The sequence below is a fragment of the Capronia epimyces genome (genome assembly GCF_000585565.1).
Source record: "Capronia epimyces CBS 606.96 chromosome Unknown aczIQ-supercont1.6, whole genome shotgun sequence".
NCBI lineage: Eukaryota > Fungi > Ascomycota > Eurotiomycetes > Chaetothyriales > Herpotrichiellaceae > Capronia > Capronia epimyces.
Window position 1 is genome coordinate 1,370,094 of NW_006912909.1, and position 17,061 is coordinate 1,387,154.

Genomic DNA, 17,061 nt, shown 5'->3' on the forward strand with positions numbered 1-17,061 from the left:
ATGCATTTGTCACCGCTCTTTAGCTAACAATGTCGAGGTGTTGAGAAATCACCACGCCTGGTTGGTTCATATTCTCTCGGCTACGTCACTATTGCGGTTAGCCGATCTCGCACGGTCAAGGTGAGTACTCCGTATAGTCTATAGGATGGATACACAAATCGACCTTGCGCTACCGCGTCGAGCCTTATATCGAGTAAGCAGTATCGGGGACTAATCGTTGAGAAAATGACTCTCACAAATGTGGCTTGAGTTCCGCATCTATCCTTGGCTGACCATCTACGATGGTCACAGCTGTGTTGCGGCTTTCGTTCGGAGTTGGCTTGAAGAGCAAGACAAGGACATGCCTGTGTCCGCTGTTAAATAGGTGAGTGTCCAGCATGGGTGATGGCTGTGGAATCCGCAAAATCCAATGTCATCACGGCGAGGTAGAGGAAGATCTAACAGCAGCAACCCAGATTTCCTTTGGGTGAATCGGACCCCTGAGTCGGACCGACTATACACAAGCCGACAAGAACGAGACGAACTTCGAACCATCACCAGTCATGCTAGGCAATGGCGTGCCGGTCTACGACGCCAGCAGAGGCTGTACGCAGCCCAACACGAAGCTACTCGCGCGCAAAGCATTGTAGGTTGGGGCAGACAGGGCAATGTCTCAGAGACCAGTTCCGCCGAAACTTCTTCCGCGCCGTCTCCAATTCCTATAGCCCCGACCATGGGCGACACTACAGATTCGTTTACCTACTTGGAAACACCAGATGACGCGCAGTGGTCGCAGAATGCTTTTCAATACGCCGTCCAAGTCTGGCTTCCCTCCGTGTTCCGGGACGTGGAGATACTAGATGCAACATTGGCATCTTCTGCTTCAACACAGGCCACGATCGAACGCATTGTCCAAGGCTGTCTCGCCAACAGGATGCATATGTTCTCGTTGCTTGCAGCCAGCACTGCCTTCCAGAAATACGTCTTGAGACTGCAGAACTACAGACATGACACTCCAGAATATTGTATGGGCAAAGCGCTACAATATCTACGGCACCACTTGGCGAGTAACCCGGAAGTAGATGAACTCCTTATCTTCGACCTCGAGACACTTGCAGCCTTCGAGAGATACGTGGGTAATTTCCAAGGAGCTAGAACCCATCTTGTCATGGTCCAGCATCTGGTGCGATCCTTGGGCGACCTTGGAAGGCTCCAACCATCTATGCGGCCGCTGTGCTGGCTATGGGATTTGGCAGTGGCTGGAGGACTAGGAGAACCTCCTTTGCTGCCTCTTTTGTGGGATCATGGCTCCCTCCCCGGCGAACAAATGGTGGGCGCTATTCTCCCCGATTTGTCTCGGGCCGGGATTGCACCCAGTGGCTCAGCCTTGCTCCGATATACGAACATAGTCCATCCGGTACTCTCAGATATTATTGTCGACACTGTTCAGTGGTTTCATGTACAACAGCACCATCATGTTCACAACTATGCTCGATCGCCCACCCAAAGCTGGGCATCACGACAAGTATACACCCTGGTCCATCGTCTTCTTTCGTGGTCCGCAGATCCTGCTGACGCGTCACACCAGGAGATTCTGTACCACGCAATTGCCGAGAGTATCAAACAGGCTCTTCTGGTTGTCATTTCAGACATCGAAAGGGCCCCGAATGGGAATGCCAGGACGGACGCAGTATCCATGTCAGACCCGACAATGTTTTCATGGTCAAATATCGGCCGGCTTCGAGCACAGCTTCTGCCAATTTACAATAATCAAACTTGGACCGAGCAGGATGAGGAAATTGTGCTGTGGATGGTATGCTTGGGAGTGCAACACGCCACAGACGCCCAAGACCGAGACTGGTTTGGTAGTTTTGCTGCTCGGCTCACGCGCAGGAGAGATATCACCAGAGACGATATGATACAGTTGATGGCTCGATATCTGCACCGTTGCGAGTCTACAGGACGACCTGACATCGACGGACTGCAGACCGCGTTGGCGCAATGATGGACAACCAGGCCATTCATGAAGCTACGAACCACGAATCAGGTCGAGGTATTGGACAACAACAAGGAATAGAGGTGAGGTCGGTCGTGTTTACTTGTATCAGGACTAGGACTCGGGTTTTCTTACATCCATGTACCATCATCTACGAGTTGGGATGCCATACGGTTTGGAGGTCAAGGTCCACAGATATTGAAAGGACGCCTTACCAAGTCCTATACCATAATACTTGTGTTACTATTTTGCTTAATAGCTCGATATACTTGCAGGAGAAGCGTGCCAAAGGTTGAGTACGAGGGCGGGACTGGGTTAGTGGCGTCGCTCGGTCACGAGTATCCATTGTTGTTTGCAAATAGCGTCTACCAACTCTATATCTCTTGCCCACTTTCCTATAGCGCAGATATCTCCCATATTTGTTCAGCCATATAAAGACGACTATGGACGAGATAGCCAGGACCATTCCAGTGGTTGAAACATCGTCCATGGATAGTGACATTTAACCCTCGTTGCCGGTTGCAAACAGGTTCGCCGAACTTTTCGAGGAAACAGGATAATCAACAATTGGGGTCAGTCAGTGTGATGACGAGCCCAAATACACAGCGGACCGAGCTGCGCCGTACTCTAATGAGTACTTCGAGCACAGGAATCGACAGTGTATAACCATTAGATTGTGGTTCCGTCATGCATTCGCATTGCCAAACAAAATCCGGAGTATCTGGCGGGAAATGAAGCAGATGGCAACATCTGTCAGTTATGCTGCTCCGGGTTCTCTGATTGATTTGCCCGTTCGAGCTTATGGGACAATACGGGACGCGCCCGGAAGCTGGTGTAAGCTTCCGAGGTCCCGTACGCGGCCATCCTTCGTATATCAATGGCATGCCTCTCTGGACGGTGGGATCGAGTCTGGCTGATTTGGAGCTTCTTTCCAGCTTCGCCAAAATTGAGTCATTGAGTTTGTGAATTCCACAACTTTTAGTTCAAGGAACATTTTCTAGCGCCACAGCAACAGCGGCACCGAGAATAGCGGCCTCGCTAGTCGGTTCTAGGACGACCTTCCGCGAAGAAAATACCCTTGTTAGAGAGCCTGCCTTGCTCATTTGTTGGATGAACCCTTCACATCGAGCCTTGAAACCGGGATATTTGAGAATGACGCTTCCGTTGCATGCGATCGATGTTCTTGGTCCTCCTGACGCTGTTGGGTTTATCTCGGGATCCCTTTGCAGTGCCCACAGTGCATGGACAGCAACGGCAATGTACGCTGAAGCACGGTAGGAGATAGATTCAGTCGCGGCTCGGAGAAACGAGATCTCTTTCCGTGTGGGTGGTACTTTTAGTCCAAAAGCATCCTGAATCATGAACACAGAATCCTTCAAGTTCCAAGAGTTATCCTGCTCCAGTTTGGCCAAGATTTCGGTGTCGAGTGAGTAGCGCTCTAGCAGAGATTCAGGCATGATGCCGTGGAACAACTCTCCCATTTCAACGGCCTCGACAATGATCAACCTTAGCAGCTCTCCAAGATAACGACCGGTGGTCATATACTCGAGCGGTTGAAAGTCCGGCATCTGGTGCTGTGAGTTCAACAACTCGTCCCATCGAGTCTCGGGCAGGATATGTTTGCCAAACATGGATAGTTCGGTGTTCGTAATGACTTTCTCTGCTCTGTCGAACCATGCAGGGTCTCGAAATCCAAACTTGGACTTTCCCATACAAGATGTTGGGAGGTATGCAGCAGCATTCGTTCCCGTCCCAAGGATTAAGCCCATCGAGGTGGCAGGGTCAAGGTAAGCTTGAGAGAGAAGGGTGGCGGAAGAGTCGTTGACAATGGCTTCGACCCGAACTTTCAATTGCCTCCCAGCACAGGCAGCTTCGACTAATGTACCCAAGTCCATACCGATGGTGTCTTCATGGCAGGTAAATCCTTTTCCCATCCCTTGCATTTTACCCCCACGGTGACTTGTCTGTTCAATGGGAAAGCTCCAGGCCAGACCGAGTGGCAGGGGTTCATCTGACGGCAACGTCACCTCCTCTTGTTCCAGCATTTCTTGTATCCTACCAGCCATCCAATCGAAAAACTGTGCGGAAGGAAGTCTGCGTATTCGTTCGTCAATCTTGGACGTGGTCATCCGTTTGACAACCAAGGGACTTGGCCGTGCATTTCTCCCCTGAAGCTCCACCAAAGCCACCCTGAACGTGGAGCCCCCAACATCCAGTGAGATATATGTACCCTTCTCTTGCCCAGTAGGAAGGGAGTGACAATAGGAAGGCAACATACAAGCATCGCTCTCTTGCAGTTTCGTCTTGTACTGAGTACGAAGGGCTGAAGACATGGACAGCATTCGACGCATGGTACAAGGGTCTCTGAACAACCGCATGATCTCGTCCTTGAGAGAATCCAACAAGCAAATGTCGTCTTTGGGCTCAACCAGCGTGTCTTCTGTATTGGGAGGCTTGTGCGAGACCGCCATGTGTTTAAGGGTGGAAGGAATGAGGAGCATTGCAGCCAAATGGCGCAGGATGCTGCGGAAGAAGTCGAGGAGCGTCATGGCTGTGGGACGGCGGCGAGGAGGGAGGTGTTCGCTGGGTCGGTAGAGGTTCGAATGAACAGTCTAGTCGAGAAGGACGAGAAGGACAAGTCCCAGTATCATGGTGGGCTAGAGAAATGTCTTCTTTGTGCCAATGCACGTAAGGAACATGATATGTCACGAGCAGGGAAGATTGTGGAAGAATCGTGGTGACATGGCAGTCAGTCGGTCAGAGTAGTGAGTAACGGTAGGAGGAGTGGCAGCGGCTGGAGAGGTTGTAGTGGTCGTAGCATAGTATCCCTTAGGGAGATGTCGTCAACAACAGAGAGGGTGCTAGGGACATGTGAGGCCCTAGGACCATTGGATCCTCGAGTGAGTGCAACTACGGTAGAGTAGGCAACGACGAGGGTGGCTAGGACGGTGGTCCTCCGGATCGATGGAAGGGATAGCGATAGGATTTCGGCGCAGTGGTGGATAGATGGATGGATTGATTGATGGATTCGATCAGTCGACTATCATGGCAACCGATGGACAGTGACGAGGGACTCGGAAAAATGAGACAGTAGTAAGATGCGATACAGTGGAGGGAAGAGAGGGCGCAGGCGGGGAGGAACAACAGCCACCACCACTGCTACCACTGCTACCACTGTACGTAGACTGTAGGAACGTGGTAGTAGTAGCTGGTAGCATAATAGCAGAAGTAGTATCACATAGAACTAGATGTTACCGTGAATCAATGTCACTGTAGAGTTGCCTTCCAAGTCAGGTCACATCAGTAGCATTCTCTGTGCCGCCAGAGTTACATTCTCTTCTTCACCCACTCACTCACCCCGAACGATGACCGTGTTCCCTCCCCTCTGATAACGCAGTTCAGTTGATGCAACTATCATATCAATTGATCGCCAACTCGCTGGTTTTCCCGTCCTATCTATCCTCCAGCTAATTAGCGTCCGACGTCCAGTCCTCTCCTGCGCCCTGCAACCCCCACAAGCCTGATCAGCCGACACCTGGCGCGTCTTGAAGATATGGTCCAGATACAATCTGCAATTCCCTGTAGAGACGGTAGCGTCATGTCAAGGGCCGTTCTGATGTGCCCAGTTCTGCGCTCGAAATGATCCTTTCGGTCTCTTCGTGAGAGATCTTCCTCCTTGGGAGCGACTAGTATCATAAACTCAAGCAGGCCCGACTCTGCTCAGCCAGCCATCTTTGCAATTGGCTGAACTCGTCATCGGTCATGAGCTGGCTGACGTCTTACCGTGATGAAAAGATGTTAGGCTATAACTGAGATGCGGAAGCTCTTTTCTTGTCAGTCTCAACATGCTCTGATGCCTGAGGCATAGTTGCACTCTGGCATCTGTGTCTGACAACGAAGCCGCACTGCTCTATGTCAAGACCAGAGCTGGGTGTGGGTGATGAGTGGACCACGCACAAACACCGTCTAAGACCCAAGTGGTCAAGTTCAAGATTCGACTTTCTGAAATACCATGACCCTCGAGTATGACAGACAACGATGCTTGTTCGACCAGTCGAGGATGGAAGTCTGTCTCAGTCTGGCAGAAGATGGAATTCGAAGGGACAACACACCAGGTTCATGTATGCAAAACTGAACAGCGACTCCCGTGTCGATAGTGTGACACAATGGGTCGTGCCGAACAGCGGCTTGTTCTACGACATGTGAACTGAACTCATCGGCACTGCATGGGCAGCGCGATAAAGGTAAAGACATCCATGAGACCGTTTCTTTCTGTCTTTCTTGCTGGCCAACTAGAGCGCCGTTGAGACAAATACACAGACAGTCAGTGGCGTGGGCCTCGCACCGCACCGGTTGGTTCTGAACGAGACCAGCTGTAGTCCAACCTCCAGGTGTAGGGAAGTGACGAGTCTGCATACCATTGCACGATGAAGCCAGACCGCCAGTCTGCTGAGCTACTATATCGAACATGACAGTCACCGCAACCATTTTGCTACTACGAAGGATGCGTGCAGGATCAGCGATGCTATTTTGGAATATTCTGCACTCAGTGATTGATGCTGCCATGGAGTCTACCAGGTGGGATGTAAAAGTCCGCGCACACGGTTTACACATATGTGCTGTGTTATTGCAGACATGTGGGCATCGGGCTCCTCGATCTGGACTATGCTGAACATGCCTTCGCTCCATCGCGAGCAGTGAGACAACAAGTCGATTCAGGTGTGTACATACGATGACAATTGACCCTCTCTCCCGCCCCGCTGGCCCCAGGGCCCCAGGGTCCCCTTAGCTAATAGCTTGGTGTTTCGGCAATTGAGCAACATCCCGGTCGCTCCAGGGCCTTGAGCTAAAGAACGCCCTGCTCGTTGAGCTAATTGAGGATGAATCAGAACACCCTTCAGCTTAGGGCTTCAGCTATGGTCCCATCTGGCATCCTGGCAGCCCTCGATGCGCCTTTCTTCCTCGCCTAAAATCAAATCAACTCCTCTCCTGGCTAAGTATACTCCGTACAGTATTATAGTGTGGCCGATCGAGCGTCACGTCAGTTTCCGAATCCCGGACTCGGCCGGATCTTCAGAAAAGCGAGAAGCACTGGGGCTGTGGGGACCGTGCTTGTCTCAGGCATTGCTGTTTCTTGAGTGTCGCAGACCATCTGCGTCTCTGCGTCTGCGTCTGAGTCTGACTTGATGACAGCTCCAACAACATATCTCGCTTCCATGTGTATATACTCCGTACATACACGGGACAAGCAAACAGGTTGACCAGGCTCGTCAAGGTTCAGCCTAGACAACGCCAACACGCGTTCGAGGGTTGCTATCTCTTGTTTGTTGTGGACGAGTAAGGCACAGCACTTTGGCTTTCCAGGGCGCACGCTTGTCTCCTCCGCGAGCCGTGTGTTTACCGGTAGCTGTATGGACCTCTGCAGCTCTCCTCCAGCCAAGCAATCAGCCCATCGCCTTTGGGGTACGGAGCATTGGTATGACACTCTCTGATTGCCCCGGGGCTGTCGTGGGTCGATCCAACAGCCAACCACCGGCTTTTTATGCGTCTCCGGCCGTGGTTGCTATACTTTACTGGGCCCCGGATCCCTGCCCGATTTCACAGTCTAGTGCCTGTCTTCTGTTCAACGCAAAACGCCTCTTTTGCGCAACTTCCAGCATCATCCTTGTCCACAGTCAAATCATGAGAGATTTGCTGCCGTTCTCTCGCAGCTCCTCCCCCCTCTGCCAAACTTACGAGTCTCTTTTTCTTCGCGTCTGCTCCACGTTTCTCCTGTTGTCGACCAGAACATTGTGATCTCGACATACCACACTCGTTTTGCAGATTGCATCTGAGCTCATCTATGTATGCCAGCTTCCGGTCCCACCATAACACTCTACTTAAGCACGTCAACCTCCCGCTGACGTTCCCGCTTGCCACGGGATTCCCGCCCGTGCACGTGCAGCACTCTCGGAGTCAATGCGCAAAGGAACCTTTTGTACATTTGTATCTGAGGCAGAAGCATGGAATCTAGACTGCGCAAACTCCTCTCGCCTCGCAAGATCCATGCGCAACGGGCGAACGATGTGGCCGAGTTGGATCTGCACAGTGTTCCCTATACTACCGCTCCCGCGCAAGGCCGGCTGCCTGTATTCATCAATCATGCCTTAGGGAAGGCTTCCACGAGCAAGGTCAAATCAGATGCAACGTCCGATCTTCGCTCCTTTTCCTATGAATCTACCGCACCAGGAAGGCCGCCTCAACTGGGCGACAGACCGCAACGAGGTAATGGGCCCGTCAAACTTCAGACCAGTCGGCGCCTCAGCTCTGGCGAACTGCTTGTCACTCAGCAAGACTATGATCGCACTCTGGATGATATTCGCCAGGGTGATTATATTCTCGGTGGAAAGGATCGAAGGACATCTCAAGCCACATCAAACCCGAAGTCGCCTACCCAGCCCTCACAGCCTTTTGATCCGAAACTCTTCTCGAATGGCCCGAGTTCTTCTAGAACGCAACCGACCTTTGCCAGCCCCCGGTGGGCGCCTCCCTCCTCCATGAGTGACGATGCCGTATTTGGCGCTTCTGCCGGACGACATGGCTTTGGCGGCCCTGGGGATCCTGTGTATTGTGGCTCGAATTCTTCCATGGTTGGTCTTGGTATCTCTACGCCGACTCAGCCATTCTATCCTCGGCACATGGCCTCTACAAGCTCACTGCTCGAGCCACATGAGGAACGCAATCCGACCATTCAGGCTCTGTGGAAGGCCGAATATAGTCGCCTTGTTTCAATCTACGGGCAGGCCGGAGTCGATCGAAATATCACTCAGATCAATCGGGACTATCTAAACAAGCCACTGCCTCACATTGGCCAACAGCCCGTGCCAACCCGAGAAGACACTTCCTATTCTTCCATACATTCTTTTCATCAAGCACTTCGACCGCTGCCTGAGTCTGCCCGCCCAGGACTGGGATCCAGAAACTTTGCCCCAACGCCTCATCTTGAGTTCGAGTACCAGGACGACTTTTCCGAGCGATCCTCTGACCGAAGACATTCACTGCTTTCTTCCAGTGGCACTTCGTCCTCCTTCACCACCCGGACGAGCATGGCGGAAGACCCCGTGACACGCCGAGACGAACTCCGCAAAATTGTCGACGACATGCGCATGACCTACCTTCATGCCCTCGAGGCCCATACCCCTCCACCTCAACCATGGTCGGATCCACCACTCCGAAAACCTCGATCTAAAAAGCAAACTCGCTCACTCACTTCTTCCGCCTCGGTCGAAAGCGGACTCCGGCAGTCCAAAAACTCTCGCTCCAAGTCATGGCAATCCCCGACGACGTCACAGCATTCCGCCCGCTCCTCATTGCTCAAGCCATCGAGTAGACGCACAAGCTCGGCCCCAGGTCGACGGACTTCCAACCTCCCGGCGGCCGGAGTTGCGAGTTTACCTGCAATTCAAGCGAGTCCAACCCGGGATCAGATTAGGTTAAAGCCGGATGAAGTTGACGTCGGACTGAAACGAGCCGATTCCACGACTTTAGGTTCGATGGCTGCAAAGCTTACTATTCTCGACGACCGCACGTCCAGCCCCTCTTTCAAATCTTCCTCTGCCGCCGCCGCCTCGACCTCTTCGCCGACATCTTCCAATTTTTCGGGCTCGGAGCCCCAGCATGGCCTGGAGACCCCCTCTCCTTCTCTGTCCCCCAACCCGTCTCCAGCCAAAAAAGCTTCGAGTTCGGTCCAGCCGACCCCTGACCGACATAACCCTCCGCTGTCTCATGAACCACCGGCTCCAGAATCGTCATGGCACAACGGGGCCGATCGCCTCTTCGTCGACGCAGACCTCGACGTCGCATTAGATATTGATCATTTCGAAAGTCTGTGCGACGGCCTGTTCAACAGTCCTACCCTCGGAGATGCACACCTGGACGCCTTTCGAAACTGGGGAGCGGATGAGAGAGTCAGCCACGACCTGTTACAGCGTGACGGAACATACATGTCCACTAGCAGTCCATCCAACTCGAACAAGCACGACGGCGTGCGCATGAGTCACACCGACTGAACGGACTTAGGGGGCTCGACCATCTCGATCCCCCTTTGGTCGTTCGAGCCAGTTGACGGGCTGCCCGACCGGACCATTCTATCCCGATGTTGGATCTCCTTCTGCTTGCTCGCAGATTGGAACGAAGCAAATCCTCAATGTCTTTACGCTTATGTTTTACGCTTATGTTTATGTTTATGCTTATGCTTATGCTTACGCACTGTGATGATCGATCTATGGGCGTGTTGCACACGCCCTTCGGGGGAGATGGCAACCCACCAAAAATGGGAAACAGGATACTGAAACGACCACCACCACTTCAAGAATGAATCTGGTGTGAGGGAAGGGAAATGGAAATGGAAACGGAAATGGAAAATCGGAGTCTCGTTCTCGGTATTATGAGGACATGTGATTGCCGGATCTCGATGTTTGCTTGCTATGTACGCCGCCCGCCGATGTTATGATGTTATGGTTTCCCTTTTCTTTGGCTTTCAGGATTATGAGTTACGTCGATAGATTTCCCGGTCTCTTTTGGTGTTGGGACGGAATACCACACTGCGTCCCATTGAGGTTGTTTGGTTGGATCGGCCTCGGTTGGAATGCGCCTGTGTGGAGCGGATACGGGATACACGTGTATACGGTATATCGATTCGGATGACATTTCCTTTCCGGGGGAACCACCGTCCGTCCCTGCTTGTGCGATGGGACTCGGTGAGATATACTACAATGTTTGGGTGCGAAGGCTGCCGTCTATACATCAGGTAGTGAGATGGTCAACTCCTAGGCAAGACTGCCGACAGCCTGTGGGGCTCAGACCATTCATCGCCCCCATCTAAGCTATATATCATGCCATCCTCAGATTCAGAACAGGTTCCGTGTGGCGGCGTGAATGACGATCTCCGTTGTCGACTTATGTAGGTTGTTACTAACGGAGAGTAATGGGAGGATAGACGTCCATCAATGGGAGGAACGGCAACTCCCATGCCCACCTAAATTTGGTAAGCCTGTCGTTCGACAGATCTCATTCCAGTCTGATCGATGTTGTAGCGTTAGCTAGCTGGCCGATGGTACAGCATCGAGTATTGGCGGGATGATTTCTCTCGTCCCTGGTGCTCCCACACGGCTGAGCAATGGGATTCTCTGTGATTGCATTCTCGAATGCAAAAGGTGAGGCTAGTAGTCGTGCTCAATCCTTGCTTCCGTACTTCTCACCATAGGCCTTCATCTGCTCCAACTGTTGTGGTCCAACTCCGGCGATTTGACCGGCTTCAATCGCCTCAACTAGGTCCTCGAACTTCAGTACTGCCCGGACTGGAACACCAAGTTCGTCTTCTGCGACCTTCATTGCACTTCTCGGCTCGGTGTCGCTCACTCTCTCCTGTCGCGTCAGCAGGACCACTACGCCGACCACAATCCCGCCTTGTGCCTTGATGATTGAAACAGCTTCTCGCAGAGCCGTTCCTGCGGTTATGACATCGTCGATAATTACGACACGCTTGCCTTTGAGCGGGGCTCCAACGATGACGCCGCCCTCTCCGTGGTCCTTGGCCTCTTTTCTGTTGAATGAATATGATATATTTGCGAAGTGTTTTCCACTGAACTCCAACTCTCTGACCACGATTGCACTCAGGGGGATCCCCTTATATGCCGGCCCAAAGAGGACATCGAAGTGAGGAGAAAATGACCCGTCGGCTTCGGAGCCAGCTTCCTCTGTTCCCAGCGGCAGCGAGAACGGAGGAGATGCCAATACTGAGGCATAGGCACGCGCCAGTGCACCCAGTAAGCCCGAGGTGTGCAGGAGAGACGAGGTGAGGAAGTAGGGCGAGGTCCGACCAGATTTGAGGGTATATGAACCGAAGGACAACGCTGAAGCCTGTATGAGCAGGGGAAGCAGGGTCTTCTTGTAGGAATCCTCGGTCGCCATGTTTGGCTGGATCGGTGCGATTTCGCGGGCAGGTTCTGGAGATTCTCGGTGACTGCTTTTTTGGTTTGGTTTGGAGTATTGCAGACAAAACACAGAGAAACAGTGAAGGAGTGATGAATACACGGGAAACCTGCACTAGGAGCCGGCGATAGCAAGCCTTGCCAGTGGGAGCCAGAGATGCAACTGTTCCTGCCAAGCCGCAGCCGAGAAGCGTTGCCAAAAATCCCACCAAGCTTGGGGGGCACCTAGAGCTAAGAGGAGAGGTGAGAAAAAAAGAGGCGAAGGGTCCTTCGGTGTCGGTGCGTTACTAGTAGTTGATGGCTAGTTCCCGTCAGCCTCTTGATTCGTCTCCATTCTCCATTGACCGGCCTAAGGCTCGTCCAGAAATTTCCCCTCAAGTCACCGCCACATACTGAAGGCAAGGCTCATTACTCTCATATCCTGGATATACACGGGACACAACGGCATTGAGGAGGGTCCTCAATCTGCCATGCTATCCTTCGAATTCCTACTCTGCTAGAGTCAAATCCAGGTCCCGTCTGGCCTTCCTCTGCAGCCTGTACTCAATGCATCGAGAGCTGGCCGATAGGTGGGCTCGCAAGCGCTACTTTGGTTGATTTAAAGGAAAGAAACCACCCCCCGACGAAGCGTTACACGAAAACGCAACAGGCTATTGCCAGAGGCAAACAGAGGCTGGCAAACAGCTGCACGTCTTCCACATTTCGAGTCCCTTTCTCCTTCGCATCGATCGTTAGCTAAACAGCACCACTGCCCTACACTCGCTTCCTACTCAATCCAGCCAAGATGCATATCTCCCAAAAGCTCGCCCTGGCGCACGAGAACAAGAAACCAACCATCTCGTTCGAGTTCTTTCCGCCCAAGACCGCCCAGGGTGTTCAAAACCTCTACGACCGAATGGACCGCATGCATGATCTTGGTCCGGCTTTCATCGACATTACTTGGGGCGCAGGAGGGAGACACTCACAACTGACCTGCGAAATGGTCAATGCGGCACAAAGTCATTACGGGTTGGAGACCTGCATGCATTTGACTTGCACAGACATGGAACGCACTCAGGTGGACGAAGCTCTTCGACTAGCCTACAAGGCGGGATGCACGAATATTCTGGCCCTGCGTGGAGATCCACCCCGAGACCAGGAAAAATGGGAGGCAAAGGACGCCGGCTTTCGCTATGCAAAAGACTTGGTGAGATACATCAGGGCCAGGTATGGCAATCACTTTGACATTGGAGTCGCTGGCTATCCTGAAGGCTGTGACGATCACCGAGATGTTGATCTGCTCGTCGAACATCTCAAAGAGAAAGTCGACGCGGGAGCATCTTTTGTTGTTACACAGATGTTTTACGATGTGGATATCTTTTTGGGTTGGGTGCAAAAGTGCCGCGATCGCGGAATCCACGTTCCAATTATCCCTGGCATCATGCCAATTTCGACCTACGCCGCCTTCATGAGGAGAGCCAACTGGACCAAGTGCCATGTTCCCCCTGAATGGTATGAGGCGTTGGAGCCCGTGAAAAACGATGATGCTGCGGTTCGAGACATTGGAAAAGTCCTCATCGCGCAAATGTGCCGCCGGATTCTGGATGCTGGCATTCTTCACCTTCACTTTTATACCATGAACTTGGCACAAGCCACTCGCATGATATTGGAAGAGCTGGCTTTGACGCCTGAAACTTCGGGCCGGCGGCTGGAGAAGCCGCTGCCGTGGCGGCAGTCTCTTGGGTTTGGCAGAAGAGAAGAAACTGTCCGACCTATTTTCTGGCGGAACCGTAACACTTCATACGTGGCGAGAACCGCCGATTGGGACGAGTTTCCCAATGGACGCTGGGGTGACAGCAGGAGTCCTGCTTTCGGTGAGCTAGACGCATATGGAATTGGGTTGAAAGGGACCAATGAGGCCAACATCAAGCTATGGGGAAAGCCCAGGTCTCTTCAGGAGATCATCACGCTCTTTGTTCGATTCGTCCAGGGTGATTTGGATAAATTGCCCTGGAGTGAAGGCAGCATCTCGGCAGAGGCTGACAGCATCAAATCAGACCTGATTGGTTTGAATCAAAGGGGTCTCCTAACTATCAATTCGCAACCAGCAATTGATGGTGCCCCTTCATCTCACCCTGTTTACGGATGGGGGCCGCCTGGTGGCTGGGTCTACCAGAAGGCATACCTCGAGTTGCTCGTCTTTCCGTCCATTTTCAACACGGTCTTGGAAAGACTCAACGCGAACGAGAATCTAACGTACTATGCTGTCAACCGCAAAGGTGACCTTCACACCAACACCAAGGATGAGGGGCCCAACGCGGTGACTTGGGGCATTTTCCCCAACAGGGAGATTGTTCAGCCCACCATCGTCGAGACAGTTTCCTTCTTGGCGTGGAAAGATGAAGCTTTCAGACTCGGACAAGATTGGTCAAGATGTTATCCGGCCGGTTCTGGACCACGAAAGCTCATTGAGAAGATGATGGACGAATGCTACCTCGTCAATATCGTCAACAACGATTTCCACCAGACACATGAGATCTTCAAAGTGTTTGAAGACCTGAGGGTGCAAGATCTCGACGCGGTCTTCGAAGACACTCCTGTTGATCTTCACAAAAACGGCACACGAGAGGTTCTTAAAGGTGATACGCCAGTGACTGATGTCGAAAAGAGTATCCTCAACAGGGATCAACAAAAGGTCCCCTTCCAGACGACCGGTGGTGGTCTGCCAAACTAAGCGGCAATTCTGCGCGTTCAACAAAAATCGGTGTTTTGGAGTTCGTCTTTCAACAATCCTCCATCTCCATCTAGATAATTGATGGTGATGGATCAGCATGGGAGCAGCATTGGAGAAAAAGTATCTCACTTCAACATGATACCCCCCGGCATGGACAAAAAGAGTTTATGAGAAATGACGTTTATGAGCCTTTCAACATGGGCAGTGTCAAAACTTTGACTAAGATCAAGATGTCTTTTACAGCCGTCATCTAGTGCCAGGTTAGATGATATCGAGAAGGATTATCTCAAACTGCCTGCGCTTACTTGACCATAAATTCCCCAAGCTACCTATACTTACCTTGTTTACGTTTCGTCCAAGCAGTGCTCAGAAATTCTTCATCCCTACTCATCCAAGTGCGATTCTGATTATGATTCTACCCCTCATTTACCCTGCCCTATTGTGCCATGCTGAAAGGCTATTTAGATCACACCGCCCAGATCAGTGTGATCTATCGGAGTCGCGAGGCTTGCAAGTCCTGACCGATACTGTTCCTCTCACTTCTTTCACAGCCCTTCATAAGATACCGCTCTTTTGGCGGGGGTGGACACCCTATCTTCAGTTAGCTTCAGTGAGTGCGAGCCCAAGCTATACACAGCATGACGAAGTGCAAGTGTATCGGATGCCATCCCCTGACCGGAGTTCTGCGAGTAGCCAGACTTGCTTGAGAGCTCTCCCGCGTGTAGAGCCAGCTGTGCTGACCTGCATGTAGCGGTCTGAGATAGCGGTGTGCTTGTGGCCATGACGGGGGGCTTTCTGCAATCTGATCAATCGAGGTCAGCGTTCGGCTTACTGTGTGCATTCAGCTTGCTTTGGTCTGCTCTGACCTGCAATGGCTGCGGATGGATAACCACATGAAGATGAGCAAACGAGGACGCCCGAGGACAGAACTATATAATGTGGGATCAGTTCATGGTCCCTGGCTCAGGTTGTCCCATCCCAAAAGGCAGCGGCAGCAACGACAGGACAGCATCAAACTGGCCAACGCAAAATCCCACGGTGTCTTCGGACTCATCGAGCAACTAACTCTCTGGGTTGTTTTGTTTGTAGCGACCGTTCGACCATGAAGCTGCATAGTCTCCTGTCATGCTCGCTCACACTGGCCGGCATGGCGAGTTCGGTGCAACTGACGTTCTATGGCTATCCCGACAACGCCCCTCCCGGCGCGGGCACGGCGTACAACTGCGGAGGACGCAACTTCGTCGCAGGCGGATCGGGCACCCATGACGACCCTCTCACCATAGCCACGGCGCCGGGCGAGCTCAACCAGTGCGAGGTCATCTATGTCCCGTACCTGAAGAAGTACGGCCGCGTCGAAGACAGCTGTGCCCAATGTACCGACGACTGGAAATCAGGGAAGCAGCACATCGACATCTGGACCGGTAGCAACACGGTCGACGGCGGTCAGCAGCAGTTCAATTGCGAAGACGCTTTGACCCCCAACGCGCAGCAGACCATCATCAGAAACCCAGACTTCAACCTTGAAGTCGACAGTATGTGATAGCCCCCATTGGCTTCTCCCTCTTGAATCTGACTTCTGAACAGACGCCGCGCTGTATGATCCTAACACGGGCACTTGTGGGACCAGCCACACATATGGCGTTCGCCAGTTCTCTCACCATTTCCGTGTGTTGGAGTTCGACTTGTAGGTGAAGGGCCCGGACAGGCCTGGGAGATGGGAGCTGGGAGTAGCTGAAACCCCCTGAGTGGCGGGATTGGATCGGTGTTTGGTGCGGCTGAGGGCAAGTCAGGAATGGGTCATGGGTCATGTGTCATGGGTCAACTGCTCTCGGGCTCATATGTTGCTGACCATGGGCCATGTCAAGGGGACATGGTGGGAAGGCGAACGCCTTAGGCCGTCATGATCCATGATCAAGAAGAGGCATGGGAGTGAGAAGACTGGACATTCGTTGAAGGGTGAAGGTTGTAACTTGGCGTAGTTATGCAGAGTCACCTTTGCAATCGAGCATACCTTACAGGTGCTTTGGTCTATGGAATACAGACGAGGTCAGCAGAGTACAGAGTACAGGGTATACCTTGTGCACCAAGTTACTAGTAGTCCTTACCTATAGGTAGGAGGCCTTAGGCTCTAGTCTGTACGCCTGAAAAACACCAACATATGAGGCTGAAGTGTCTAGTGTCTTGATTACATAACATACATGTACGTACACTATACATACCTACTGGTGCTACTAGTGCAGTAGTGAGCCCCCTAACCGGATACAGAAGACCCTCTTAAAGCAGCAGGCCGTTCCCTCCGCCGTACTCCTCCGTACATACCAACTCACTCACTCACCTTTCTACTTACTCATCCACTACAATTTCGAATTGGTTCGGATCGGGTGAGTAGGAGGTCTCATGGT

The 17,061-nt window shown here is 52.3% G+C and overlaps 6 protein-coding genes across 6 annotated transcripts; 4 read left to right on the forward strand and 2 right to left on the reverse strand.

Moving 5' to 3' along the window:
* Positions 1-712: 712 nt before the first annotated feature.
* On the forward strand, positions 713-1,984 carry A1O3_07389 (uncharacterized protein; the record flags this gene model as incomplete). The annotated part of the gene is made up of 1 exon (XM_007737499.1): positions 713-1,984. One exon carries the CDS (start codon positions 713-715, stop codon positions 1,982-1,984), a length of 1,272 nt encoding a protein of 423 aa, XP_007735689.1.
* Positions 1,985-2,958: 974 nt separating this feature from the next.
* On the reverse strand, positions 2,959-4,524 carry A1O3_07390 (uncharacterized protein; the record flags this gene model as incomplete). Its single annotated transcript, XM_007737500.1, has 1 exon — positions 2,959-4,524. The coding sequence occupies one exon, from the start codon at positions 4,522-4,524 to the stop codon at positions 2,959-2,961; it is 1,566 nt and encodes a 521-aa protein (XP_007735690.1).
* Positions 4,525-7,977: 3,453 nt separating this feature from the next.
* A1O3_07391 (uncharacterized protein) lies at positions 7,978-10,023 on the forward strand (the record flags this gene model as incomplete). Its single annotated transcript, XM_007737501.1, has 1 exon — positions 7,978-10,023. The coding sequence occupies one exon, from the start codon at positions 7,978-7,980 to the stop codon at positions 10,021-10,023; it is 2,046 nt and encodes a 681-aa protein (XP_007735691.1).
* A 1,165-nt stretch (positions 10,024-11,188) lies between these two features.
* Positions 11,189-11,926, reverse strand: A1O3_07392 (orotate phosphoribosyltransferase; the record flags this gene model as incomplete). Its single annotated transcript, XM_007737502.1, has 1 exon — positions 11,189-11,926. The coding sequence occupies one exon, from the start codon at positions 11,924-11,926 to the stop codon at positions 11,189-11,191; it is 738 nt and encodes a 245-aa protein (XP_007735692.1).
* An 804-nt stretch (positions 11,927-12,730) lies between these two features.
* Positions 12,731-14,659, forward strand: A1O3_07393 (methylenetetrahydrofolate reductase (NADPH); the record flags this gene model as incomplete). Its single annotated transcript, XM_007737503.1, has 1 exon — positions 12,731-14,659. One exon carries the CDS (start codon positions 12,731-12,733, stop codon positions 14,657-14,659), a length of 1,929 nt encoding a protein of 642 aa, XP_007735693.1.
* Positions 14,660-15,761: 1,102 nt separating this feature from the next.
* On the forward strand, positions 15,762-16,347 carry A1O3_07394 (uncharacterized protein; the record flags this gene model as incomplete). Its single annotated transcript, XM_007737504.1, has 2 exons — positions 15,762-16,191; positions 16,244-16,347. 2 exons carry the CDS (start codon positions 15,762-15,764, stop codon positions 16,345-16,347), a joined length of 534 nt encoding a protein of 177 aa, XP_007735694.1.
* Between the last annotated feature and the right edge of the window lie 714 nt (positions 16,348-17,061).